Source organism: Sinocyclocheilus anshuiensis, unplaced genomic scaffold (genome assembly GCF_001515605.1).
Source record: "Sinocyclocheilus anshuiensis isolate Anshui unplaced genomic scaffold, SAMN03320099.WGS_v1.1 scaffold581, whole genome shotgun sequence".
NCBI lineage: Eukaryota > Metazoa > Chordata > Actinopteri > Cypriniformes > Cyprinidae > Sinocyclocheilus > Sinocyclocheilus anshuiensis.
Genome location: NW_015540886.1, coordinates 913798 through 941625, shown reverse-complemented (window position 1 = coordinate 941625; position 27828 = coordinate 913798). Strand labels below are relative to the sequence as shown.

Genomic DNA, 27828 nt, shown 5'->3' with positions numbered 1-27828 from the left:
GCCACGACTTCCCTCATATATATATATATATATAATTTCAGATTAAGAGGATACTCATTTATTAGGTCACCTCACAGCACAGAGGCCTGCGGGACTTTCTGCCCTCTGAAAGCAAAGATCAGGTCCTGTATGGAGGTTACTTTTTGTACCCTGTCAGATGGCCAGAATGATTTATTATAGTAGCTATTTATTTAACGAAATATGAGAACATTTTAGATGATTTGTTCAGTTCGAAAGTTTTGTATCGTTTGATGCTCTATTGATGGTTTCTATGAACAAAAACATAACTTTATAGGGATAGTTCACCCAAGCATTAACATTCTGTCATCATTTACACAAAAAGATGACGCTCTGATGTAAGTTTGAGTAGGTTTGAGACAAAGTTCTGAAGGCCCCTTATGTGACAGAGGATTCACAAATATATCATCTAGCATCTACCATGAGCAATTAAAAGCAAATAAAATATATATATATATATATATATGTGACATGGCCAAGTATGGGGACCCATACTCGGAATTAGTGCTCTGCATTTACCCATCCAAAGTGCACACACACAGCAGTGAACACACACACACCGTGAACACACACCCGGAGCAGTGGGCAGCCATTTATGCTGCAGCACCCGGGGAGCAGTTGGGGGTTCGGTGCCTTGCTCAAGGGCACCTCAGTCGTGGTATTGAAGGTGAGAGAGAGCACTGTACATTCACTCCCCCCACCTACAATCCCTGCCGGTACGAGACTCGAACCCACAACCTTTGGGTTATGAGTCCGACTCTCTAACCATTAGGCCACGACTTCCCTCATATATATATATATATGTATGTGGCGGTGGTGTGTGGATATGTAGTCTATATATATAATGCATTATGAAACAAAGAAGGTCAGTGCTTGTGGGAATTACAGATTGAATGCCTTTACTAGAAAAGTTATCTGGCAGCTTTATAGCAATTTAATGGGTTTCACATGTGAAAGCGACTATTTTTCGGAAAATGCCACATTGGGATCTCTTACACTTGAATACAGCTTAGATATTATGTTATGTAGAGGTCCATGCAGTAATTTTGTATGTGTTGCTCCGGTCGATACAGCCTGAACTCATAATGAAACTTGGCAACAAGAATGCAGCACCACACAAAAGCAAAGTTTCAGCCAATGCCATTTTTCACAGTCACAAATTCAGGGTAGTATTTGGCTGGTCACGTCATCTTGGCGAGCTATGAGGCGACCCGATGCACGTAAAATAAACCAGCTTTTGTTAGGCTACTGATATGTATCTTCATGTACATGTGTGTGCATGATTTAAACACATATAAACCTTTTAATGAGGGAGAAAAATATTGAATGCATCATTAAGACAGGTGAATAGGGTAAAAATTGTAACTAATAGATATCACCATACTTTCCCCAGTTGTAATGACAGTACATTAATACAGTTGTTTTATATTACAAGTTTTCTGAAATAATATAGATACAGATAAGAAATCTGAGGTTCTAATTTTGTGGGGTTTTTTGAGGTTCTAATCTGAACCAGGTTCTAATTTTTATCACTCCATAAATCAAAAATAATCTGAACAAACAGCTAGAAAAAATATGAACTGTAACAATATTTGTGAGAATAAAGTGTTATATAAATCATTTGAATGTTATATGAAACCCCTATGTGACAACTTTCAGAATATAGATATGAATATACAACTGGAAAGTTTGGTGTATGTATAAGTGCTACTGAAGTGGAAATTTCGGTAACACTTTAGAATAATGGTCCGTTGTTAACAAGTAACTATGCAGGAAGTAATAGGTAGTACTACATTAACACTTAACTTAATACTATTAACTAATAGAGGAGCAAGATTAACTAAGCAGTAAGTAGTAGCAAATTTAGGACAAAGGTAGTTCCTTATTAGATATTTGATAATTATTAAATAAAAAATATCCTCATTGAGAACTACTTGTGAACTATGACCAGTTAGTAAAGAATAGCCAATTAATTACTAATCACAACAGTAACGTCTTAAAAGTGAACAATTGGGTTATTTGTGGAAACTAATTTATGAATTTGATATCCCCCATATAAGTCAGCTACATTTTAAAATTGTGACTACTACTCTTACCAAAGGATGGATGTTCTCTGTTTATTTCAAACTCATTTTTATTATTATTCTATGTTTAAGTTTGAACATCCATCCTTTGGTAAGAGTAGTAGTCACAATTTTAAAATGTAGCCGACTTATTTGGGGGATATCATATTCATAAATTAGTTTCCACAAAGAACCCAGTTGTTCACTTTTAAGACGTTACTGTTGTGATTAGTAATTAATTGGTTATTCTTTATTAACTGGTCATAGTTCACAAGTAGTTCTCAATGAGGATATTTTTATTTAATAATTATCAAATATCTAATAAGGAACTACCTTTGTCTTAAATTTGCTACTACTTACTGCTTAGTTAATTTTGCTCCTCTATTAGTTAATAGTATTAAGTTAAGTGTTAATGTAGTACTACCTATTACTTCCTGCATAGTTACTTGTTAACAACGAACCATTATTCTAAAGTGTTACCGAAATGTGTGACTCACTGGTGCATTGGGAAAAATAAGTTAAGGAAACTGCCTTAAAAGATATGTATCATAATTAAAATATCTGTATTTCGGATGTTTTCTTTCCACTAGTCTGAAATTATACATGTTATGGAAGCAAAATAACCCAAAATCAACCAGTGCCTTGAAAATCACAATGGTTTTTCTTGTACATACAGTATGAAGATACAGTATGCCATGAAGGTTACTAACAACATTTGTCAAAGAATGAAAATTAATATTAATTCCTCTCAAAACATGAAAACGTTTTTGATGATCAAATGAATAATTTGTTTTTTTTTACAGGAAATAACAACTTACTAATGGCTTTGTGAGTTATTACCTCGAGTGCGTTTGTTTTAGAAACGTTGTTCTTTGTCATTCCTATGTAGTTGAATATTAGGTGACAGATCAGTCATTCAGTTTGACATAACTAGACCACATGGCAGACTGACACATTCAACACTGAAGAGAGAGAGAGAACACAATTCCATAATTCATACATAATTAAAATGCTGCCATGTACAAATATTTGAATCTAAGTTTGTACAGCCAAATAAAAGCAATCTGAACAAAATTACCGTGCCAAATTGCACCATGCAATATTGGATATTATATTTTCTCATGTAACATATCGAGATACTATCACTAATCCAAATGTCGCTTTCATGAATACAGATGACTCTGACTAAAATTAAACCTTGAACACATAGATCCCCCAGAAGCCTGATATTCTCCTCAGGGTCTGAAGCTAGATTCCCTCAGTAACTGTTATACCAGATACAGTATACGGGCAACTCTCTGAGCCCTTCTAGGAAATGTGATATAGCCTCTTGAGGGGGCCGGTTTATCCTGTGTGCCAAAAACTCTGAATAAATAAATGTGAATGCGCTATAAATATGCAGCCCATGTCCATGGAGAGAGACATGGCTGTCATTTCGGGCAGCTAGCATTAACTGTCTGGTCTGAGAGAAGAGGTATATATCTGAAACAGAGGTGTTTGGGTTAAACCTGGCTTTCGTTCCAAATACCGTACTGTAGGCTATGTCCTTTCCACTACGCTGTGATTAACAGTTACTACTTCTGGCTCGGGTTAAAAGTGTGTTAAATGTGCCGTTCGATTGCTATGTTGTTATACACAGGTTAAAGCACATCTGCGTTCCGACTCTGAAAACCTCGTACTGTGCCGTAGGCTAATGGCTCCATGGAGACGCTCGCTGAGCAGAATTATCACAGTAAATACAGACGCTGAATTTGTATTGTCTCATTATGATGAGTCACCTAACCTAAGAAAATGAAATATCAGTTGCAGGGAGAGTAGCGTTACACAATCTTTTTTTTTTAGCACTATTGATCACACTGTATTTTTCTAGGTCGGCAGTGGCGAGGGGTTCAAAGGGGCCTGGATGGCTCCCGGATGCATTCTCCTCAAAGAAAATCAAAAGGAGTGCAAATGGACACATCCTCAAACAGTGCCATTCCTGTCAACTGAAATAAGCGTTAAGTTTCGCCTTAAAAAAAGATTCTGGGTACCCAAAGAACTTATGGGGACCTTCAGCTTACCCTTATTCATTTACTAAGACAGATTTGAAGCAGCTGAAGCTTTTGGCTTGCTAGTGTGACGTGAAGAGAAAAGGTAAACACATGCGAACAAAGAGTAGGGCCCTATGAGGCCTCCGCAACCTTCATTAGCCTTCCAACTGGACTAATAAAACTTTGCTGTGGTAATTTACAGCGAATATTGTTTCAAATAGGAAATAGAAAGCTTGCAAATGTGCTCGTAGTTTGAGTTGTGTGTCATTTCTCAATAAATGTTTACCCACACCCACACGCAGCATAAATATTGAGTTACTGCAGGCATGTGGGGTATAAATAAACATTTATACAAAGTCATTATAAATGGTGGCAGAAGTAGGATGAAGAATGATGTTATTATATCTAAACACACATGGTGGTTCTAAATTTGCCTCCATTTTTTTTCTAAATTTGCCAGTGTGTTTGTTTTGTAGCAGAAATATTAAACAGAAAGACATTTTAAGAGAAATAAATAACTTAATTATTACAAATAAAAAAATACGTTTTATTCTCACCTAAAAAAAACTAAGTTTAAGTTTGAATTTAAAATCAAGAGTACATTTAGAGCAAGCTGTCCAAAATCTAAATCTGAATGAATTCACATGGCTCTTTGCAATGCACAGCATTTTGCACATAAATTTGAACAGGAAGTGTTATATAACGGCATATTTGACAAAGAGAGAGAAGAAACAGAAAGACATTTTAAGAGAAATAAATAACTTAATTATTACAAATAAAAAAATACGTTTTATTCTCACCTAAAAAAAACTAAGTTTAAGTTTGAATTTAAAATCAAGAGTACATTTACAGCAAGCTGTCCAAAATCTAAATCTAAATGAATTCACATGGCTCTTTGCAATGCACAGCATTTTGCACATAAATTTGAACAGGAAGTGTTATACAACGGCATATTTGACAAAGAGAGAGAAGATAATGTGAAAATGGAGATGTTTTCAATGCTAAATCTCATCCTGCACATCATTCTGAGCATAATTTTTCAACCTGTGGTCTGAACTCATATCACCAAGTCTAATTGTTCTGCATTAAATTGCTAATGTTCAAATGAGCTGCCGAAAACCAATCACAAGGACCGATGGGAAACATCCTTTTTTCATGCCATTTCTCATTTGCCCTCCTCCCAGTTATTTGACTGAAGCAGTGCATGAAGGTACACAAATACACACACGCAGGCTTACAAAGCCCACCTCAGCATATTTTAGCTCCCAGTCAGATTACCTTTGATGCGGTTACAATTCTGAGATTTATACATGCTGAATTTCACTTTAGGGATCAATGAACTATGTGTCTCTCTATTTTTCTATCTGCCTGTCTATATATCTACATGCACTCTGCAGGCAGCCATGTGAAGAGCTTTGCTGTACAGGATACGAGTGCTAATTAATTTCCCTCAATGCCGTTGCTTTTGCCAGGTCGCACAGGGGCCACTGCCTTGCGAATGGCTGTTGTGGGACATCGATCGCCGATGCTGATCAGGGTCACTGCGGTCAGCAAATTTGTTAATTCTGTGCGAGACTAGAACGTGATGTGTGTTACATTACAATTGAGGAAAACTGCTGCTGTTTGATCCTTTAACTCTTCACTTCTGAACTTTCACTTTATGGGCGGCTGTGACAAAATAACTCATCCTTGATGAGTTTATTGTTAATTAACAGTGTGTTGAATTAAGAGTGACATTTACTAAGCCATGTCTTAGTAAGCAGTATAGGTAAATCTTAATTTCAGGAAATCAAGAGGAGATTGCATGCTCGATGGAGTTTATTCATTGCCTGAACAAGCACATGTCGTCTACCCAGTGACTTTACAATCTTTCCGTGCAGTTATTAGAGAGGATGTGTGTGGTGTTTGATGGTAATTAGTGTAAGAGTTTATTTAAGGTTTAGCTTTATATAACCTTTCCCCTTCTTTGGTCTTTGGTCTCCTGTTATACAACATGGCAGCTTGCATCCACATAGATTTGGCTGGGAATTGATGGCTGAGAAAAGCCTAAATGCTGTCTCATTTTCTCTCTTGTTAATTTCTATAGGCACTATACACTACTGTTCAAAAGTTTTAGATAAAATACAGTAACAACTGATATATTGTGAAATAGTATTACAATTTAAAATAACTGTTTTCTATAATAATATATTTTGAAGTGTAGTTTATTCCTGTGATGGCAAAGCTGAAACCTCAGTAGCCATTATTAAATAAATAAAAAATTAATAATACAATAAAAAAGATTTTTTTTTTCTATAATAATATATTTTGAAGTGTAGTTTATTCCTGTGATGGCAAAGCTGAAACCTCAGTAGCCATTATTAAATAAATAAAAAATAATAATACAATAAAAAGGTTTTTTTTTTTTTTCAGGATTCTTTGATTATTAGAAATTTCAAAAGAACAGCATTTAAAAAAAGTAACAATAATAAAGTCTTTACTGTCACTTGTGATTAATTTAATTCATCCTTGCAGAATAAAAGCATGAATTTATTTTAAAAAATCTCATTGACCCCAAACTTGTGAGCAAGAGTGTGTGTGTGTGTGTGTGTGTGTGTGTGTGTGTGTGTGTGTGTGTGTGTGTGTGTGTGTGTGTGTGTGTATCTGTACGCGTATCTGTATGATATGCACATATATCTGAGGTTTGTTTACACAGATACGTGCCTTTTTAGACTGTAAGATTGAAACACATTAGCTTGTCTCACATTAGGCTGAATAACTTTATGGAATATCACCTGTCATCCTTCTCAACATCAAAGATTAACAGCTGTCTGCCTACTGGCCAAATCTCAGATTAATATAATGTCAATTTTACTGACAGTGAGGGACATAAACCATACCATTTAATATCGACAGAATTGCTTTTTTATTAATATAAACATATTATATCTATAATGCCTTTCATGGAATGACCACATTGATTTTGCTATTCAGCTTGCAGGGATCCCATAGATCTCCATGTGGTTGGTCTGTGGGGCAGCTTTATATATTTTAATGAACTGATAAGTAACCCAGCCAATGGTAATGACTGACTGGATGTGCATAATAATGGAATGTCTGGCATAGGAAAGTGAGGAGAAGGGTCTGGCTGCAGCTGACGCTTGCACTCTCAGACTTGCATTCTCAGGCTTGCACTCTCGGACACTTGCTTTATTTAATTTGAGTTATTTTAATACTTCAAACTAAATGGAAATTAAATATATAGAATTGATAAATGTGTATATATACATATATATATATTTATATATATATATATGTATGTATGTGTGTGTGTGTGGTTGTACTGATTTCATGCATTTTTGAAAAGCATTTGTGCAATTTTGCACAAAACAAAAATGTAATGATTTCTTCAATGTTAAGAGGTGTAACCATCATCTAAAACAAATATATATATAACAATAAAAATATATATATATACTCAATGTGCAAGTAAATTTAGTTGATGTATAGTATGTAATATATACATATATAATGATTTATTATTATTATTATTATTATTATTATTAATAGTGTGTTTTCTTAGGGTTACTCCATTTGACCCTGGACAAAATGTGGTTTGCAATAAAAAAAAAGTCAAAATATGTGAATTAAAGAAAAAAAAGGCTCTAAAGGGGTCCTCTGATTTTTGTCTCATGGCAGTATTGCTTCCTGCATACTGACTTTGAATTGCCGTACAGAAATGTTATTATTAAAAATATTATTAATATTTTAAAACTACATTTCTTCGCTACCAATCTACGTATGATAACATTTTTAATCATTTTAATGACTTTTAAATTAAACATTTAGGCATTTCATTTTTTATTTAATCTCTTCATTTTTAAAATGGGTATAGGTAGTATTTATCAAGTTTTAGCTTTTAGTTTTGGATCTGTTTTTAGTTGTTTTAATACTACAATTGATTGCTTCTTTTGTCCTCATTTTTAAGTCGCTTTGGATAAAAGCCTGAAATAAATGACTAAATAAATAAATAAAATAAATAATCATTAAATCATCACCACAGCGTCTTGTCTCCATTGGCAACACGCACGATTTGTGTCGATTGCAAGTGACGTCGCAGGTAGCGGAGAGTGCAAGTGGCGATTGCAAGTGACTTCGTAATTTAGTTTGTTGTTTTTTTTGGTGTTTGGCTTAGTGTTATGTTAGAATCATTATTATACTCTTATACCTTTTGTTCTTTAATATTTTGAATTGTTTTTAGCTTTATTTTTTGTTTTTCTTTTAAATGTTAAGTTTTGAAATTTTGTTGTATGCATTTGTCATTTTTATTTAATCTCTTTATTTTTAAAATGTGTATAGGTAGTATTTATAAAGTTTTAGCTTTTAGTTTTGGATCTGTTTTTAGTTGTTTTAATACTACAATTGATTGCTTCTGTTGTCCTCATTTTTAAGTCGCTTTGGATAAAAGCCTCAAATAAATGACTAAATAAATAAATAAAACAAATAATCATTAAATCATCACCACAGCGTCTTGTCTCCATTGGCAACACGCACGATTTGTGTCGATTGCAAGTGACGTCGCAGGTGTCGGAGAGTGCAAGTGGCGATTGCAAGTGACACTGTAATTTAGTTTATTTTTTCTTGTCTTCACCACCTGGCTACTGTTGTAAAATGTTGAGAGATTCAAACAAAAAGTAATCAATAAATAGAACAAAATAAAAAATAATAAAGACTGCAAGTGACGTCGCTAGTGGAAGTGCAAGTGTCTGAGAGTGCAAGCCTGAGAATGCACGTCTGAGAGTGCAAGCGCCAGCTGCAGCCAGACCCTTTTGAAAGTGAGGGCGTCTGTAGAAATAATGCCATCTAGTGGTGAAAACGAGACCCAGTCAATCAGACATACACAACCCACACACACCTATGTCAGTCAAACATACTGGTGTCAGCATATATGCCGACATTTAACAGCACATGCATTATGGACGGCAAACAATAATGTTTGTCTCTTGAGGTCTCGGGTCGTACAGCTGGAAGCTCAATTAAATGCCAATACATACATACATTATGTGTGTTACTGCTTTCTAAGCACATAATTATATGGAAAAGATTTTCATCATGGAAGCAATACTGGCCACTGCTGGGTCATAGTGCTCAACATTTTGGCCTCTCACACTGGCATAAACTATTACACTGTCAGAAAAAAATGTGTCAAAAATTGTATCTTCGGGGCACAACAGATTGTCAATAGGGGTGATATCCTTAAAGGGACATTTGTTTTTACCTAATTTACCCCTAAAAGGTGTATATTAGTACCTTAGAGTATGTTTAAGGCTGTGAACCATTTAGGGGTAAAACTTACCTAGTGACAAGATTTTTTATTTTATTTTATTTTTGTATTTATTTATTTTTTTGAGAGAGTGTGCCTGGCATTAATCACTACTGTTACTAAATATAACTAGCTGTAATTTGTCAAAAGTTAAATGAAACTCTAATATCCAATAAAAGTGTGCAGAAACCCATCACAATGATAACTCTGAGAGAAGTTCTCTCAATTCTCATTAAATTAATGATCATAAACATGCTTTTATGTTCAGGAACAGAGGTCGGAAATGAGTATCTAACCAAACAATTGATCAATCTGTTTATTGTAAAAGATCTTTGAGCACATATTACCCCAAAAGCTGGAATGGAAGACGCCACAACCTTTCTGGCTCAAGAACTCTACATTGATATGCACACTTATTAGACAAGAATTAATGAGCCAATTTAAAATGCCAAGTCTGCTCTTGTTCATTTGAAGGAGAATAAAAATGACAGTATTTAGAAATAAATGCATAAAGACAGTTTTAGTTCTTAAAGCAGTTATTGGCAATCATTTTATTTATGGCAGCAACTTAATCTGATGTTATTTAAATATTGCATTCTGATATTTCAAAACTTTTATGCTGAAATATATTCACCAAGAAATTACAATTTTGTCATAATTTACTCACCTTGATGTCGTTTAAAACCTGTATGACTTACTTTCTTCAGTGGAACATAAAATAAATTATTTTGAAGAATGTTTCAACTGCTTTTGTCCATATAATGGAAGTTACTAGGTTCCAAAACAACACTGGACCCGACTGACTTTCACTGTATGGACAGAAAACACAGACATTTTACGAAATATCTTCTTTTGTGTTCCCCAGAAGAAAGTCAATCCACTGGTAGTGGTTATCATGCTATATGCACGTATACGCCTTGAAAGAGACACAAATCAGTCATTGGCACTTCCAGACCATTAAACACACCAGCTCATACCATTCTTGTAATTCGCCATGCTTTACTGAAAAGCTGGCTGGCTACCAAAAGTGTCATTTATACAGAGAAAACGCACAAAAGCACACATGTACACTCACACATACGGCGGCACTCTGGCCAACAGCTGCACTGAAGAGCCACAGATGTTTTGGTGTTTTCATAATACATCATGGGAGAAAGCATTTGGTCATGAAATATGTTCCACCTAAGAGACAGGAGGGGAGAGAGAAAATATAGGAGAGAAAACTAAAGTATGTCTTTGTGTAATTTTGTACTTTTCAGGAAGCAAATAAGACGAAAACCTATTTCAGTCTCTAAAAGACTCACAATCACCCACAGTTATTGCAGCTCCTGGATCACACACTTACACGCACATATACACAAAGTGATAATGATAAGAGACTGTTGGCACACTTATCCTCAGGACTTAAAATGATGGAAGAAGGAGACAGGTGTATTTTTAGCGGTAGAGACGTGAGAGATAAAGAGGAAGACATGAATCTACACTCTCAATACCACCGCAAGCTAATCAGAAACTCACCTCAGTAATTATGTCAATTTACCAACCTGCTTGGTGACAAGAGCTCTCGTGAGTGACAAGACTTTGTATGCGACGTGTGTTGTAACTTGGCACGTTTATCCAGATGCAAAAAAGGCACCGCAAAAAAATAGAGGGAAAGTGTGTGTGTGTGTGTGTGTGTGTGTCTGTGTGTTGTAACTTGGTACATTTACCCAAATGAAAATAAGGCCCAGCAAAACATAGAGGGAAAGGAGAAACCGAATGAATTATTCATTTAAAGTAATAAAAGTTTACTGAATTGAATTACAATGCACAAAATATAGCAAAATTAGGCAGATTAGGTCTGCTCAGTGTCCTAAGGGCTGCCGCATGCTGTTTTATCATACAAGTAAAGAAGTTACAGTATTATGCATGTGTGTAAGAGTGAATAAAAGGAGTGAAAGTCTCTGAGAGAGGAGGAGATGGAAGTTAGCATAGTCTTGTTTGTTTTTTTGTTTTGTTTTTTTCATTTTAAACTGAAAGTCAAGGCCAATTTCTGTATGTCAAAATGAGCTTTCAGAGAAGTTATTTTCTTCCTGAAACGGTTCAAATAGGGGCAAAACATTCTCATATTGTTTGAGTTTGGAAATTTTTAGCTTACAAAATAACGCCTCACATTCAGTCATTTCCGTCTTTAAATGGCATCGCAATGCATTTAGTTTTGCATAATTTCAACGCAATTGTTATGTTACTAGGAAAGTAAACCCGGTTATTGAGACATTGGATGAAAAATGTCAGGCTAAATTACAACTCCAAACTGTTTATCAGCTATTTCATGAGTAATTTTAACACACACAAAAAAAAGATTTTACAACTTTAGATTGCTCTGAAATACATGCTATAAATACTGAGAAAGGGAGAATGCAGTTTTCACAAATAGGATAAAAAATATGGCTTCTTAAAAAAAAAAAATAAATCTTCTGTTATGTTTTCTACAAATGGTGTTAGAATAGAGCTGCATAATCAGAAAATGTTGATTGTTGGCCTCAGGTGGCAAATATTATGTGAGTTATTTAATTTCTGTTATTTTGCAACTGCTTCGATTTGCAACTGCTTCAACCCTGTTTCCTAAATTTGCAAGACATTTACATATAGTTTAAAAACCTGATTTATGTTATTTTGCAATTGTCTTTCACAGTAAGTAAATGACCAAATAACATATATAAATAATAATAATAATAATAATAATAATAATATAGGATATGTTAGTATAATAACAGGATTGCAAGTTTAGTCTAAATTAAACTGTCACTCAATAGCTAGTTAGTGACCAAATGTTGCTTTATAATGAGAACATATTTTTCAAAAATGACAGAAAATGTTATAATTTTGATCAGTTTGTTCATTTTTCCTACAATATCTTGATAAATACTTGAGGCTTGAAAAATGTATAAAATAGATTGTGATGTCACAATTTTAAGGACTGATGCTTTTTATTTTATTATTTATTATTTTATACTTTTGTTTTTAGATAGTAGTTTCTTTAATAAATAAATAAATCATAGGATGCCAGTTGCACCGCATTAGTGGAATATGCTGGGGAGAGAATTAGGGGTTAGGGTGACTGCTGTTCTGCTATCTCGCCTCTAGGGGGCACTAGTTAGAACAATTAATCTCATTTCTCCTTCAGCGATCACACTGTGAAATGTACCTCTTTTTGCTTTTTTTGCCTATTATTCACCATAGCTTAAAGGTATTTCTTACAGTATTAAATTAAGGACAGAAATCTTGTTTCCTCTTTTCTACCTCACTTACCTCTGTTTGCAATATCCTTACTTGTTGTAGCCTTAAATATTCTCTTTCAGTCAGTAGGGGGCGCTCATAACGAGTGCAGCGTAAATTGAGTGACTAAAAATGACTATTTTTCCCTGCAAGGCTGCTCTCCAGATCTGTCTGTGAAAAGGAGGAACACAACTGCACACTCTCATTTTACTGGATATTCCAGGAACATAAAAACTAAATGGAGAGGCACATACTGCAATTTACTGGAACAACATTAAAACAAAAATGTGTAAATATAAAGAGTGACACTTCCAAAAAAAAAAATAAAGGATGGGGGTGGGTGGGGGTTGTAGTCAAACCAAATGTGTATGTTTGACATATCTGCATTTCTTGTTATTTTGTAATTTGTTTAATGTAAAACAGAATTTGACACAAAGAATACACCATTATACATACCACTCCCACCCCAAAACATGCTTTCAGTACCTGACCCACCCCACCAAATAACACATACTCAATAATATTCATGTACTTATATTATGCTCATATATAACAATACCACTGAAAAGAGAAAGAAAATAAAACATTTTTCATAAATAAGAATATTTACACCAAGGCATGTTGATTTTGATTATTTTCCCAACATGCATATATAAAAATAGAAATCTGATAACTTTATGTACATTTTTAACTTAGGTATATACACATACTGTATATAAATATAAAGACTAAAATTGTATTTTTAAAATACAAAGATAAATACACTCACATTGTGTACACTGTGGTCAAAAAACAAAAAATACAAACATCATTTGGATAATTAGCATTCACAAAACACATTACATCCAGAAATGCAACTTTAACGACAATTGCAGGTCTCTGTGTTTTCCTGTTTTTGTTTTCATATCTTATCTTCCTCCTCCTCTCTCTCTCATATAAAAATGTTTAACTTTATTGTAGCGAACAGGAGAAAGAGTTTAAGCTTCAGTCTTTAGCTTTGCCTGACATCTTGAAGTAGTTTGTTGATTTCTGCAACAAGCTCACTGGCATCCATAATTTCGCTGCGACTGTCGCAGCGCTTGCCATGCAAATGCCCGAGCACAGACTCTAACTCATCTTCCTCATGATTCTCCGGAATTTCCTCCATTGCAGGCAGCCATTTTGAAGAGGAAGCTGATGTTGCCATGGGAGCTGGCAGAGGGGCGGGGAGCGGAGCCACCAGGGCTGTCATGTGACTAGCAGGGGCGTGGCCATGTCCGGGATTTTGGAAATGCGTATTAGCGGCCCAAACAGCCACATTCTGCTGATAAGTGGCAGGGCTTGGTTTACCAGGTAAGTGGCCCTTCCTTCTTTCTAACGATCCCACACCAGCAGCGCAGGCTGTTACCTTTTCAGTTTCATTAGTCTCATTGTAATTATCCGGCGAGGAGGGGAGGAGCCTCTGGAACACGCTGTTCATTTCAGACAGCAGAGAAGTCGTTCCGCACAGGTCTTCCCAGTCACCTGCCTCCCCCTCTCCCTCCTCACTCTCCTTGCCAAATGTGGAGAAACTCTTTTTCCTCAGTGTTGACTCAGCAGATTGTGGTGCTTCCGGGGTGGCTTTCTGTTGAGGGTCTTCTCCAGGGATGTAGAGGTTGCTGCGGTAATCAGAGGAGGCTGGGGAAGGCAACGGGGGCATCCAGCACTGGTCAGAGTGACCGAGGACACGACACTCTTCAGTGCACAGCTTCATCGCTATGGTGAAAACAAAAGCATTGATGGAAGAGGGTTAGTTAATGATTGATGTTTTCTGGCAGAGCATGCAAAACTGCACACACCCTTAACTAGTCAAAATACTTTAATTAGAAGCCAAATGACTAAACAAAATCTGTCCAGCTCCAGCCGACCCAGCTTTGTTTTCTAGAGACTATGCAAAACAAATCAAATATGCCAACTTATAGTGCTCATTGAACATGTTCGGCATTACTCATTCATGTTCTAGGGGCTGATTATAGCACCATTAATTTTGAAAGGCCATTTATAATACATCTTAGAGTTAATAAATGCCCAATCTGGTGCATTTGCAAAACAGGCCCTCATTTAGCCCACTCTCTCTCTTTCAAGCAGAGAATGAATGATTAAACATGCTGATTTACAGAAATCAATGGCTCATCTCAGCACACAACTCAATTATTGTTCTAGTCACAGTAATAATTGTATTATATATCAAGTTTTTCTCCATCAGAAATCCTGTTTTTCTCCAATAAATTGAGATTAGAATACTGGCACTGTTTAGGTGTTTCATGAAGAGATCAAGAGACTGTAAAGGTGTCTAAATGTTCATCAATGTAGTAAATGCAATGTATTATATATATATATATATATATACTGGTTATATTGGTAATTTCATGTCATTTTCATCTTAAAAGTCTTTGTTTTTCACAAGGAGACACATTTTTGGCAATTTTTTCATCTTCGAGAATCTTTAAAATGAATTTTACTGCACAACTGTAGAGTTAAAAAATAATATAGGCTTTAAAATATTTTAAGTGTTTAAAAAGTGTACACTATAGACGAACAGTGGGTAAAGGGCAGTGTGTAATTTATATATATATATATATATATTCATGTATTATATTATATTAAATGCATATATATATATATATATAATGTTGTCCAGTGAGCAATTAACTTGCAACTTTTTTAATAGATATGCCCAAATATTGTAAAAATCAAGGCCTAGTATCTACAGCCTCAGGTGATCTAAAGTACTCTTCTTCAACATCTCACTCTCTTGCTTACTTGGATGCAGTCTGTGATGTCCATCAGGAGTGAAGAGCTCACTGAAGCCTTCTCCAAGCAGAGGAGACTCCCTCCCCATCTCACAATCACTGTCTCCTGCCTCACTATCCCCTCGTCCACTGTCCTTCAGACTGAACTTATCCATATCATTCAAAGCGTACCTAAAAAAAAAAACAGACAATTAGCTATTGCAATAGCTTTGATTTAGTTACTGTTTATGTAATGTCATTCACATATTTTTTTTTTTTGTACTTTTTAATTCACTGGTGATGTGAAAAGTATGAAATGAGCCTCTTAAGGAGAGATCAGTTTATGCATAAACAAAAAGGGCTTTATTCAAAGGGCAGTTGACTTGCTAACATGATGAGGCTGTCATGTATCTTCAGCATCTGTTACTTAAGTACTGCAGGTTGTCCAGACTCTCATGGACTACAACTTTAAACCCCATGTAGGACGGTCTTTAAAGGTGGCAACAGGCTGAAGTGTGATTGGTTACCTGTAGCTCCGGGTGTATTTGTTGCCACGGAAACTGGGTCTGGGTTGGTACTGGCCCTGATGAAGTATGGACAGAAGCTGTGAGACTTGCTATAGCCAAAAATAAAAGAAACAGGGCGGGGACAAATAAAGAAAGAAAAAATGGAAATAAAAATGAATAATGGCAGACCAGACAGCAAGCCAACACAAATACAGACAAACCATGGTGGTGATGAGGGAATGAAATGGATGGATACTTATGCATAATGAAATAATCTATGGATATACAAATAAACATGTTATAAATAAAATAAACATTGAATATTATAACAAGTTTAGGGGGAATTAAATAGTCAGGAATGAACAGTTCACAATGAATACATATCGAAAACATTTATTTTTTACCTCAACAGGTGGTGTGGCATGAGCAAGTTCAAGGGCAAAGTTCTCTGGCACGTGATTGGAGGAGATGGTGACCAGGCTGTTGAGTGATTGGCGGCTGTGTAGGCTCTGGCGGCTCTCTGGAGCAGGTGAGGCCGAGGGTGAGCGAGGATGGGCCCTCACAGGCAGGGTACCATTAACCGTGGGGACCAATGTGATATCACCCTTGTGGATCTGCCGGGCAGGTTTTTTGGGATGGTTTTGGTAGGTAGACTCAGCCACTCTGCAGTTATAGGAATGTCTTGGGTCCTTCTGCTCTCTCGTGCACCTGGTTGCAAACATCACCATGACGATGAGAAGCACACCACAGATGGCACCGAGGGAGATGATGATGATCATAGACACATCTAGAGTCGATTGGTTGTTCATGTCTGAAGGGTTCAGGGAGTAGCTTTCTGGATAGTCCCGCAGGCTAATATGCAGAATGGCCCTCGCTGAGAGACGAATCGACGCCCCTCTGTCTTGTACGAGGATTGCGAGATCAAATCCCTCACGCCCCAAGGCCTCTATGCTTCCGTTGGTTCGTAACTCACATCTGCGTGGTTCAATGACAAAGAGTCCCTCGTCATTACCACCGACTATGGAGCAAGTCAGCTCGCTGTTGGCCCCTGCATCACGATCTGTCGCCTTGATGATTGTCACCAGATGACCAGGCTCGGCGTGCCGCCATAGTGGCACCTCAGCTGTGTGGTTGATTAGTTGTGGAGCAACAATGATAGGTGGGTTGTCATTTTCATCTAGTACAGTGAGCAAAACAGTGGTGTTGCTGCTCAGAGAAGCCAGGCCCGCGTCATCCCGTGCCTGCACGGTGAACGAAAGCCGGCCGACTTCTTCTCGATCAAAGCTTCGGAGTGCATACACAGCACCATTAGATGGGTCAATGGTCACATAAGTTGAAATAGAGCTACCTTGAACCTGGCTCTCTACAATTGAGTAGGTCACCTGACCATTAGAGCCCAAATCTGGGTCAGTGGCCACCACTGACGTCAGGTATGCCCCGGGCGAATTGTTCTCAGACTTGAAGATCTCATATCGGCTCTTTTCGAAGCGTGGAGGGTTGTCGTTTTCATCTTGCACCTGCACCGTGAAGTGTTTGATGGTGGATAGGCTTGGTGAGCCACGGTCTTCAGCGATTACCGTCAGGCTATATTCAGAGCGTTTCTCACGGTCCAGAGACACATTAGTGATAATCATGTAGTTGTTCTCGTAGGTCTTCTGCAAGCGAAAATGCCCGTGGCCATGGAGACGGCACACAACCTCACCGTTTAGACCTGAGTCGCTGTCATCGACGCGCACTAATGCGATGAAGGTATCGACAGGGGAGGCCTCTGAGATGTAGGCCACCTCCTCTTTGCCCTGAGTCATAAGGTTAATGTTGATTTTTGGCTTGTTGTCGTTGACGTCAACCACTTTGATGATTATCTTACAGTGACCTGGAATGGAGTTGGGACCCATATCCTGAGCTTGCGCATCTATTTCATACGAGGAAGTAGTTTCATAGTCAACTTTCTTAATCAGAGTGATGTGGCCATTATCTGGGTTAATTTTAAAGGTCTCTAGGATTTTGGGTGGCACATGGCTGCTGAAAGAGTACACTATTTTGCCATTATTGCCTTCATCCGGATCTGTGGCGTTCAGGTCCACCAATAGCGTCCCCAGTGGTGAATTTTCCAGGAGGTTGACCACGTAAGCCTGCTCGTCAAAGGCTGGGCTATTATCGTTGGAATCGGATATGCTGATTTTGAGCAGAGTTGAGCCAGATTTCGGCGGCACACCAGAATCTGACGCTGTGAGTTGTAGTTGGTAGCTGGACTGTGTTTCCCTGTCAAGTTCCCTCATCACAACAAGGTCCGCGTACTTTGCGCCATCCGTACGCGTCCTGATATCGATTTTGAAAAAGTTATTCCGAGTGAGCGAGTAGGTGTGTAGCGCGTTTTCCCCGACATCCGGGTCCAACGCGCTATCCAAAGGGCAGCGCGTTCCCACAGACGCGCTCTCTGATATCTCTATGGGGATGATGGCGCGCGAAAACTGCGGAGCGTTGTCGTTGATGTCCAACACTTCCACTTGAATGTGAAACAACTGGAGGTATTCCGTGGGTAGCGTGATCACGTCGAACTCGATAGTGCAGTTTAAGTTTTTTTCGCAGAGTTTCTCGCGGTCGATTTTGGTGGCGATGCTGATCTCTCCGTCCTCTTCGCGCACGGAGAGCAAAGGGGTGCTGCCTCTCTGCATCGCGCGGAAGCGCGGGGACACTGAGCTCGGGAGTTTGGATAACATACCGGCTACATCCTCTTTCAGTCTGGCGATCACCGTGCCAACTCTCTGCTCCTCCAAAACTTTGTATTTTAAAGTCTTCCCCGAAACATTGTGCGCCACGGCCGCCAGAAGTATAAGTTTCAGAAGCGTCTTGCAAAGCAGTACATTCCTGTCGCTGGAGTATTTAGTTGTTCCCATCTTTGAAGACGTGCGCAAAGTACTTATTCCACGCAGATAGAAAACTGGCTGGTGGATTGTTAGATGTAAATTAAAGCATGATAAATCCGCAGATGTTGTGCATAGATTTCAAGCAAAATGCATATTAAGTCGAGGAACCCGCACTTTCCCGCTCTGTGCGTTTTCAGCGCCTCGGAGAAAGCATCGGGATGCGGTAATGCTGCTGCACACATCCACTTTCCTCTTCGTTTGACTGTGTGTGAGTTGGTGCGCGGCTGTGTGGGAGGCGCAGTTGTTTGTGTGTGTGTGTGTGTGTGTGTGTGTGCTCTGTCTGTGACTGAGAACACTGAATCGCCCCTTGCAGCCCACCTCAGACTGTGGCCCCCACCCTTTCCAAACTCCAGCCACCCCTCCTGGTCCCACGGCTGTACATCCATGAAAAGAAAAGAAAAGGCAGAATGAAGGAAAGAAAAAGCAGTGATTGAGGTGGAGCTGGCAAGCAGATCTCGCCATGAGGAGGACAGAGTTTAAGAAGTGTGCCATAACAATTGAAAAAAAAGACACATTTATTCAAGATTAACGTTTCTCGTGTCACCCCAGCACACTTTGGGTTACTTCCCATCCCACTGTAGTAGTAATATGTTCATCGTTATAACATATTTGTTGCTATCCATTTAATTTATAATTTATATGGTTTCTACTCGACTTTTTCCCCTCTTTTTTAGAGTTTCAGTGTAGTTTTCTTTGACATTTAACTTTAATTAAATAAAGTGGTTGAATACTTCACATTGTCACTTTGGCACCACTTTGACTACTTAAGGGCATTATAACAAGTTCATTTTCTGCCTTTTTAAGTATTACACTAATCAAAAGTAAAGGCTAGTAAAGGATAAGTAAAGGCTATCCATTATAATATAGTGCACTACATAGGCTACTATACAGCCTATAGTTTAAACTATACATTTTTGTATCCAGCAAAATATATGATTGAAAGTCAAAACCACAGCTAGAGTTTTGAGGATGAAGGGTAACTGGAGGATACCAGAGAGCACATCAGCGCGCTATTGTGTCTCGCTGGAGGAGTCTGCGCGCGTGGCGAATTGCGCGCGGTGAAAAGGATTCCCCCAACCTCCCTTAACCCGCAGTCAATGTGATTTCTCACAGAGGTCACACTCACCCCGACGGTGCACAATGCCACTTTACGACTCACCATCTTTGATTCTGCCGCATTAGCATCATTATGCTCGTTCACCCACAAACAAAAAGCAAACATGAGCTTCTGGACGTTTCACGGCCATCTGGTTCGAACGTCCAGAAAACACAAACCAGAAATTACATTGGTCAGTCCTGCGAGAAACACAACAGGACTTTGTGCTGTCTGGAATCACTGTATGTTTATTATTAAATAAACCCATTTTAGCGTTTATCCATAAGGCATCTGATCCTTTGCGCGTCATGCTTTTGATTTTATACCTTTAGGCATGGACTTGCAGCGCACATAAAAGTAGCTTACATGTTTAAACACAAGAAGTAAGCTTTTCAGTTGAATCCTAATTTTTATACTAAAGGCGTTCTGATAAACATAAAGTGTTCTGTGTGGAGATGCACCGTGAGACTGCATTGAAATTCGGTCCTGTGACCTCTGGCTGTCCATCTGTCGTGGGCCAGCTGAAGTCTGAAGCTGGGCTCTTCGAACCTGCTCAACATAGCAGTGACCCTGACTGCATCCCATCAATTACTGATTTTTGTGAGCAAATGTAATATTTTCTGTTAGTGTTTTCATTGTCGTCAAGAATATGCCATCATATAGCATTTGTCATTTAACAGTTGCTCCCAGAGAGCCAAAGCGCAGATGACAGCTTTCTTCTAATCTAAACCGTAGGCGTTTGTCACACTCATACATGAAGTTAGGTGTTTTACTTATGCGAGTTACAGTTTCTTATCCAGCAAGAAAACTTTTAGTGTGAAAGCCTTCCTTGAAATGTAATGTAATTACTGCTTGCTAATCACATTTCATGCTCAAAAAAAGTTCAAGTCAGTGCGTTTTAAACAACTGGGTGGTTTTATTCACACGCCATATAAGGGAAAGACGCAGCATGTGCCCAAGCAGATGCGCCTGAGAAACTTGTGATGGTAATCACTTACAGGGGCGTCATGCACTCATTATTTTTGAGGGGGCACAAGTTGGGGGAGGGGGGGTGGTCGTCCTGTGACACACAGCAGCTACAACAGCACTTATGTTTTATTTATTTTTTCCTTTTTATTCGAAACATTCCCAAACGCATTAACTGAACTATCATGACATATCTTGATTCTCACCTTTATAGACTATGTTGATCTATAGTGGGCGATGGTCAAAGTAACCTAATAATGTAATCTATGAACTATGCATAACAAAAACCTGTCTGTTTACTTAATTAACAGATATGGGTGTCATGCCATAACATTTTTAATACGACTGAGTTTATATTTAATGTGAATTTAACATTGAAAGTTAATGTGAATAAAAACATTGCAAGTTAGGCTACTAATCATAACACTTTCGTTGTTAAGAAAGAGAACAAAGAACATTTTCACTGACAGTCTAGTTCGAGCACTCTCAAAAACTCAAATTAAAATCACTGAAGCTGTTCACACTATGAAATTAGTTTCTTACAGATTCGTACACACATTTGCACTTTGTTGTTTCTGACCGAGAGAATTCGCCAGCAAGAGGTATTCAGTCAGCGAGGGAGTGAAGAAAACACCGGCATTTTAGGGATGACTCATCTGAACACCTCTGATCGGTCATTGCATTCATAAGCTCAACATCATCGTGTGTGATTGGTTATGATGCAGAGTTGTAAAAAAAGCAGATTTGAATTGATATGACGCGCTGAACGTTCTAACCACATTGATGTGATTGTATTAAATATTGAAAATATTAATGGCTATTTTTTGTCTTTTGGAAGCTGCATTCAAAATCCGCTTGGCTCAAAAATCTGAGGGGGCGCGTGCCCCCTCACTTTGAATAGGATGACGCCTCTGATCACTTATGTCATTTACATACTAGAATTAAATAAATGGGATAGCTAGTTATGAAAAAGTGTTTACTTGTTTTGTGTGCACTACTGTGCCCTCTCATATAGCCCATATGAGAGCCAAATTACATTATATTTTATTGATTGTCTTTGTCTTCACAGTTTTCATTTTAAAGGATCGACGTTACTTTGTTCGTAAAGTGACCAAACAGTTGACTGTAGTTAAGCTATAATAAAGTGAATAGTTTTACAGCAGCAGCCCAATTAAGCCTACATGGCCTACAATATGAGCGGGTGTTGAAATCTGGCGGCGTCATATGTTCTCATCACTGTGTGTGTGTGTGTGTGTGTGTGTGTGTGTGTGTGGACAGGAGGATTTGAGATGCATTTTCAAGCTGTGGTCGTAAAGTCACCCCGGGCAGGAGGATAGGGAGGGGGCGTGGGGGAATTAACTTTGTCGTTGAAATGAAAAAGGATCACGCGCGCAATGGCAGGTGGGACGTCACAATTCGCAGAAGGGCCGTGGAAACCGGCGTGGAAGCGGAGCGCAGAGGGAGGGGGGAATCACGGCGGAATGCTCCGGCGCCGCGGGTCGAGAGGGCACCGTGGGTGTTTGTAAAGGCACGCGAGCATCTGCCGCGTGTGTGGCAACTCCATCCCCTCCTCCTTATTTCTCATACCGTTCTTTCTTTGCTCTGCAAATTGTCCCTGCCGTATTTTACTTCCTCTCTCCGCTGCCTTTCTCTCGGCTCGTGGCAGGTCACAAGCATTCGGCATGTGTCCATCATGAAACCTTTATTAATCCATGTCTTACATTTTGGGGGTTGAGACCAAAGTAGAGTTGGAGATTTACGCAATAGGACACACATTCTCGAGACATTAGGTACGCACACGTGCATTTGTTTAGAAATAGTTTACTGATCTCGATCATGCGCTTTCTGTTTATACTTGAGCAAGATTTATTTCTTCCACGAGTCATGGAGAGAAATCTGCCCTCCCACAATCTCCGTGTTCACTCTAAAAAAGGTTTCAATTCGAACAAACCAAAAAGAATCGTCATCCTGTCTGACTTTTTCTTCTAGGGGGAAAAAATGTGTATATTTTAAAGAATAGTTCAGCTCTGTTTCATGAAAGTCAGTGGGATTCAAAATAACACAGAACCGCACTGATTTTCATTATATGGACATAAAACACCAAGGCATTTTTCAGAACATCTTCGTGTTCTATAAGAAAGGAAGTCATACAGATTTGGAGTTTTTCATTTTCGGGTAAACTATCCCTTTATGAAATGCTTCTTGATAAAGTTCTTTGCTGAACCTATTTCAAGGTTTTGGATGAAATTATTTTTTAATGTACTCAAATGTTTTGTTTGCAACTCAAGGCATTCCAAAGAGTTTGAAATCTGTTGCTCTTCTGTGTGCACCATGATATGCCATCTCTGGTCATTACTGTAGAAAAGTGTGCTGTCAGAATCTCATAGTCAGGGAATCCTGATTGGATGGGTTTATGGCTCATCAGAGATACAGTATGTCAGCAATAATCTGCCCTTATAATTGATAAGTTTGACACCAAACATCAGATAATGCTCTATATATCTATACAGTATAACTTTTTAATGAGTGCAGTATGTAACCTCTCTCCCATTGTGATTGCATTTTGTCTGCAGTGTGTACTAAACGTACTAAGTAGGCAGTTGTCCAATAATAATGCAAAATATCTTCTTTTGTGTTCCTCAGAAAGAAGAAAGTCACAGGTTTGGAATGTCATGAGGGTGAGTAAATGATGACAGAATTTTCAGTTTTGGGTGAACTCTCTTTAACATCTCAGAATTAAAGTAATCAAGGAAAGAACTGGTCCCATTTTGGCACTTGACCAAAAAACACAGAGAAGCAGCTGTTTGATATTCAGTTTAACTCGGCTCACATTCGCAAGCCACAAACATTTGGATGTTCTGTTCTCTGATTTTTTTGTCCTAAAAAGACAGAGCAAGAGTGTGTCTGCACAACAGAGTGTGTGTAAGAGGCTGATTCCCATCCGTCTGGCAGCTGTTACTTTGTCACCTGATCGCTTGTTTTTGTAGCCGAATGATACCTTGCTTCAGTCTGCATGCTGCTAACCAGCGCCAATCTGATGTCAAGTTCAGAAAATGCTTTTCTGTTTTTATTTTAGAGTTCACAACACACCAACACCGCTCTTCTGTTTTTGATCATCATAGTGGTTAGCTTGAACTGCTTATCTGATTTCAAGAAGAAACAATTCACTCTTTTCTCCTTCAGCTGATCAGAGAGGTGCATATTGACAAATGGAAACTCCTCGCTCCGTGTTTGTGTTCAGCGTGGAGGAATAACTTGTCTTTTTAGTTCAAAGGCTTTTTCTGAGAACGACTTCACAAAACATGACAGTGCAGGAGATGGGGGGAGAAATAACCTATTGTTCATTCTTCTCGACACACTTCTTTTCTCGGAGCGCACAAAGACACGCACACTTCTGGGGGCATAGGTGACTTCGGCGCATGTGGGTGCTCAAAGGTGACATATTTCAGAAGGGGGTTCATTCAGTATGCAGTAGATTTAAATCCTCCCTCCTTCCCTCTGTTGCGGCTTGGCTCAGTCTGCTTAGCTTGGCAGATGTGTGGGGGTCTTTTTTGGGGAGCCTGGGACGGCAGCGTGCCACGTGTTAACAATGTCAGCCTGATTTCTGTGGAAACTCTTATGACTGAAAGATCACCTTACAGAAAGAAACAGAGCCACTTTCTCTCCCCGCTACTTTCCGACTCTCTTTTTCGTACTCTCCAATTTCTTCTTAACACTCCCTTTATATTATTTTTGGATTTTTCAGCAGTTTAAGACTCTCGCCTACAGATCTGCACCCCCAGATTACACTTTGTATCAAATGAATGTCTTAAGCACTGCGGGTTTAAATGTGATTTACGAGAGAAAGAAAATATTGTTCCTTATGCACTAAATGTGTCAGATGTGTCTTTAGAAAACTGCATGTTTATCAATATGAAGGATAAATATATACATTAACAAAGTAAGAAATAAACGGACATATCCTTAAATAATGCCTTGCAAATTATAAAACCAGAAATTCCTGCTTTATAGCCTGTGATGGTTTCCTGCATAAAAGTTATTTATAGTAAAAGCCAGAGAGTGACAGAACCCCCTCTGCGTTAAGCCAAGTAACTCTATCTCTCCTCCTAATGGGTTCAATTAAAACTCCAGACACACACACACACCTATAAAAACAGGGAGTGTGTTTATCTTTCTGGTTCCAATGGAGGGTAAAGAGGATAATTTTATAGCTAGAGGAAGTGATCGTCTCCCCATTCCATCTAATCCAAACATTTTATGGCTGCGGGTCAGTTTAAGAGTGCATATATGTGCCGACCTCAGCGCTCTTTCGATGTCTGTCCGTCCATTCATAACATTCATGCATTATTCCATCTATCTGTCCAGGCATTCTGTGGATTTAGAAGGAAATCAGTGTCTGTTGCTTTAAGGCTTGAAAATCCAGGAAAATATGTGTCATTAAATACCATATAGATCCTGCTGTTGCAAGAGTATTTTTTAAGGCAGCTCTCAAACTGTATACGACCAAAACAGATTTTGAGAGACTTTCTGTTTGATTCACTTTGTGTTTATGCAAATCTATTTACAGTTATTTATTTATTTAAACATTTAATTTTTTACTTAAGTTAAGTTTTAGTTAACAATAAGAATGGTGTATATGTGTTGTTGTTTTTTTTTTCCAAATGTGCACAGTACAAAAGATAAAGCAAACAAGAGGTGCTGGCCATAGTAACTGCAATCACTTTTGAGACATTAAAAGACATTTCAGTGCTCATTACAGTCTTAAAACCTTACGAGCCATGTCTCATTCATTATTACAGTATGGCTTGCTGCAGCCAAAATGCTTGGCGAAAAAAGAAACATTAATAAATAAAAACCTGTCAGAACTGAATATCACATTATCCTGCAGTGGAATTTGGGATCTTCTCAATCCATTTAGCACTAGTTAGTGTTAGCAAGTTAGCTAATTGTTTGGCTAATGGGCAATTAGCTTGAATCAGAGTGTGGGTTTGATAATTAAGAACATCTCCAGAAAGGCAGCTAATGATCTCCAGTTTCTGTAGTTTCAAGGCTTTGTTGACAGTCGACTCAAACCCAAACAACCTCCGAGACTCATCACTGTAACTAAAGAAGCTGGGGAAAACACAGGAGAATAGAGAAAGAAGCCAAGGCTCTTTATTTGAATAGCTTAAGAAGTGAACAGTGGCGCTAATAAGTGGGCAGTATGGGTTCTGGCTATCAGTCATTAAGCGAGGTCGTTAATTCTGTACGCCAGGCTTAAGATGGATGCCGAGATGGATGCATTGTTTAAGCGCTACATTTTTTAAGAGGCTAAATGACTTTTAGGCATTAATTCATTCTGTCCCTGGTCAGCACAGAGCCACTCTCAATACAGTGTGACTCAAGGCCACCAATGACCTGCCTAAGGAATGTAGTCACATAGTTTTCATAGTCTGAGGATTTTTTTTGTTTGTTTTTTTGATGTGAGATGCACAGCTAAGTAGCCTTATTTGTAACTTCGCTGGAAACATTCCATCGGCTTCACATCTGAGTGCCAAATTACTCACATTATCTGTACTCTTCTACATTTTGTGTTGTGTTCCCCATCCCTCCCCGGTTCTTTTTTTAAAAGAAAACAAGAGGCACACTTTGGTTTGTTCTTTGTTGCAGAGCAACCGTCCCCCCACCCCAAATCACACACGGTTCCTTATGCCAGCCAGTGATTTAACGCTTATCCAGCGAGCTCCCCCCGCAGCGACAGAGGGCATGCCATGAGAGAGGCCCTCCATGGGGGGATGGAGTAGCGGACTGGAGTGCTGACACTCGTGGCTGTTCACATGCTGATAGTTCTTTGTTAGAGGACCAAGCAGGAGGTCTCATTCAGGACCCCCTCCCAATCTGACACACTTAGTAACTTTTGTATTGGCCTGGGCCCTTTGTCAGACTTCACATGACCTTTGACTGCCCAGTCAGCCACCAATCAGACACCCTGAAAGTAAGGGGACAGCAGGCTGAAAGAGTGTGGAACAAAAGCTGCTGAATCACTTTATCTTGTGCACACATGCGCGCACACACACACACACAAACTTTAGCTCTGACATGAGATTTTTCATCATTGTGGTCGCTATTTCTTTTGTCAAGCTAGCTTTTTGTCAGGGCAAACTTCTAGTCGTTAACATGAAGGATTTTGAAAGATCTTGTTATCCTTTGTTGTTCTCCTTGGTGTGTGTAAGGGAGAAGACACGAGTAAAGTTTCATTTGAACGTCAACAACTACTAGATCTCGTTTCTTTGCTGCTTTTGGGGTTGAATGTTCATCACTAATGAGCTTGTGCATTTTTTAAATATCAAGTTAGAGAGCTGCATGTCTTTTGTTTGTCAAATGGGTGATTGTAATTAGCAGTCTCACTGCTGAAACATCATCTTTGAAAATCAATATATTTCTTCCCCCATGATAAGTCATGTTACTCAAATAGTTTTTATAGTTTTCAATAATTAATGAGTGTATCATTTTAGCAGTATGAATTCTTAGAGGCTGACTTCTTGTAGTGAAATTATTAACATTTTGTTGGGAAAATGTGTAATCTCTCTATGCGTGTCTGTTTCATTTTTAATGTGCCTTATTGGCACGACTAATAATTGTGCATTTGCATTGCCTAAGTTGAGCCACACACAAAGAAAATAGTGCAAAACCAAAAATAGTGTAGCATGATGTGTTTTGTCTCTCACTCTTTATCTCAGAGGCAAGCTTTATTGGAAAAGCTGTGAAAATATACAAAATTGCTAAAGCATTAGAAGTACTTAGAGCTATTGCACATGAAGCATGATAAATGAGATATAACAGAAAATAGAATATGAATATTTCCAGTTATTGCTCAGCAAAATCAGAGAGTGTTGATTAAAGGAGATGAAAGGAATTCTGAAAGAGGAATGA

The 27828-nt window shown here is 38.4% G+C and overlaps 1 protein-coding gene across 2 annotated transcripts; it reads right to left on the bottom strand.

The window, feature by feature from the left end:
- Nucleotides 1-13454: 13454 nt before the first annotated feature.
- LOC107688700 (protocadherin-18-like) lies at nucleotides 13455-19048 on the bottom strand. 2 transcript variants are annotated; one of them, XM_016486437.1, is made up of 4 exons: nucleotides 16332-19048; nucleotides 15949-16037; nucleotides 15453-15613; nucleotides 13455-14405 (listed from the first exon to the last, which is right to left on the bottom strand). In XM_016486437.1, exons 1-4 carry the CDS (start codon nucleotides 18822-18824, stop codon nucleotides 13663-13665), a joined length of 3486 nt encoding a protein of 1161 aa, XP_016341923.1. In that variant the 5' UTR covers nucleotides 18825-19048; the 3' UTR covers nucleotides 13455-13662. The 2 variants fall into 2 exon arrangements, with proteins under 2 accessions (XP_016341923.1, XP_016341924.1); XM_016486438.1 differs by having other exon boundaries at nucleotides 15949-16004.
- Between the last annotated feature and the right edge of the window lie 8780 nt (nucleotides 19049-27828).

Excerpts from the sequence above, each read along its gene's own strand:
- LOC107688700 (XM_016486437.1), bottom strand. The coding sequence starts at position 18,824 with ATGGGAACAACTAAATACTCCAGCGACAGGAATGTACTGCTTTGCAAG. Across the intron at positions 16,038-16,331 it reads ATGCCACACCACCTGTTGAG|CAAGTCTCACAGCTTCTGTC; the intron begins GTAAAAAATAAA and ends TTTTGGCTATAG. Across the intron at positions 14,406-15,452 it reads ACATCACAGACTGCATCCAA|CGATGAAGCTGTGCACTGAA; the intron begins GTAAGCAAGAGA and ends TTTTCACCATAG.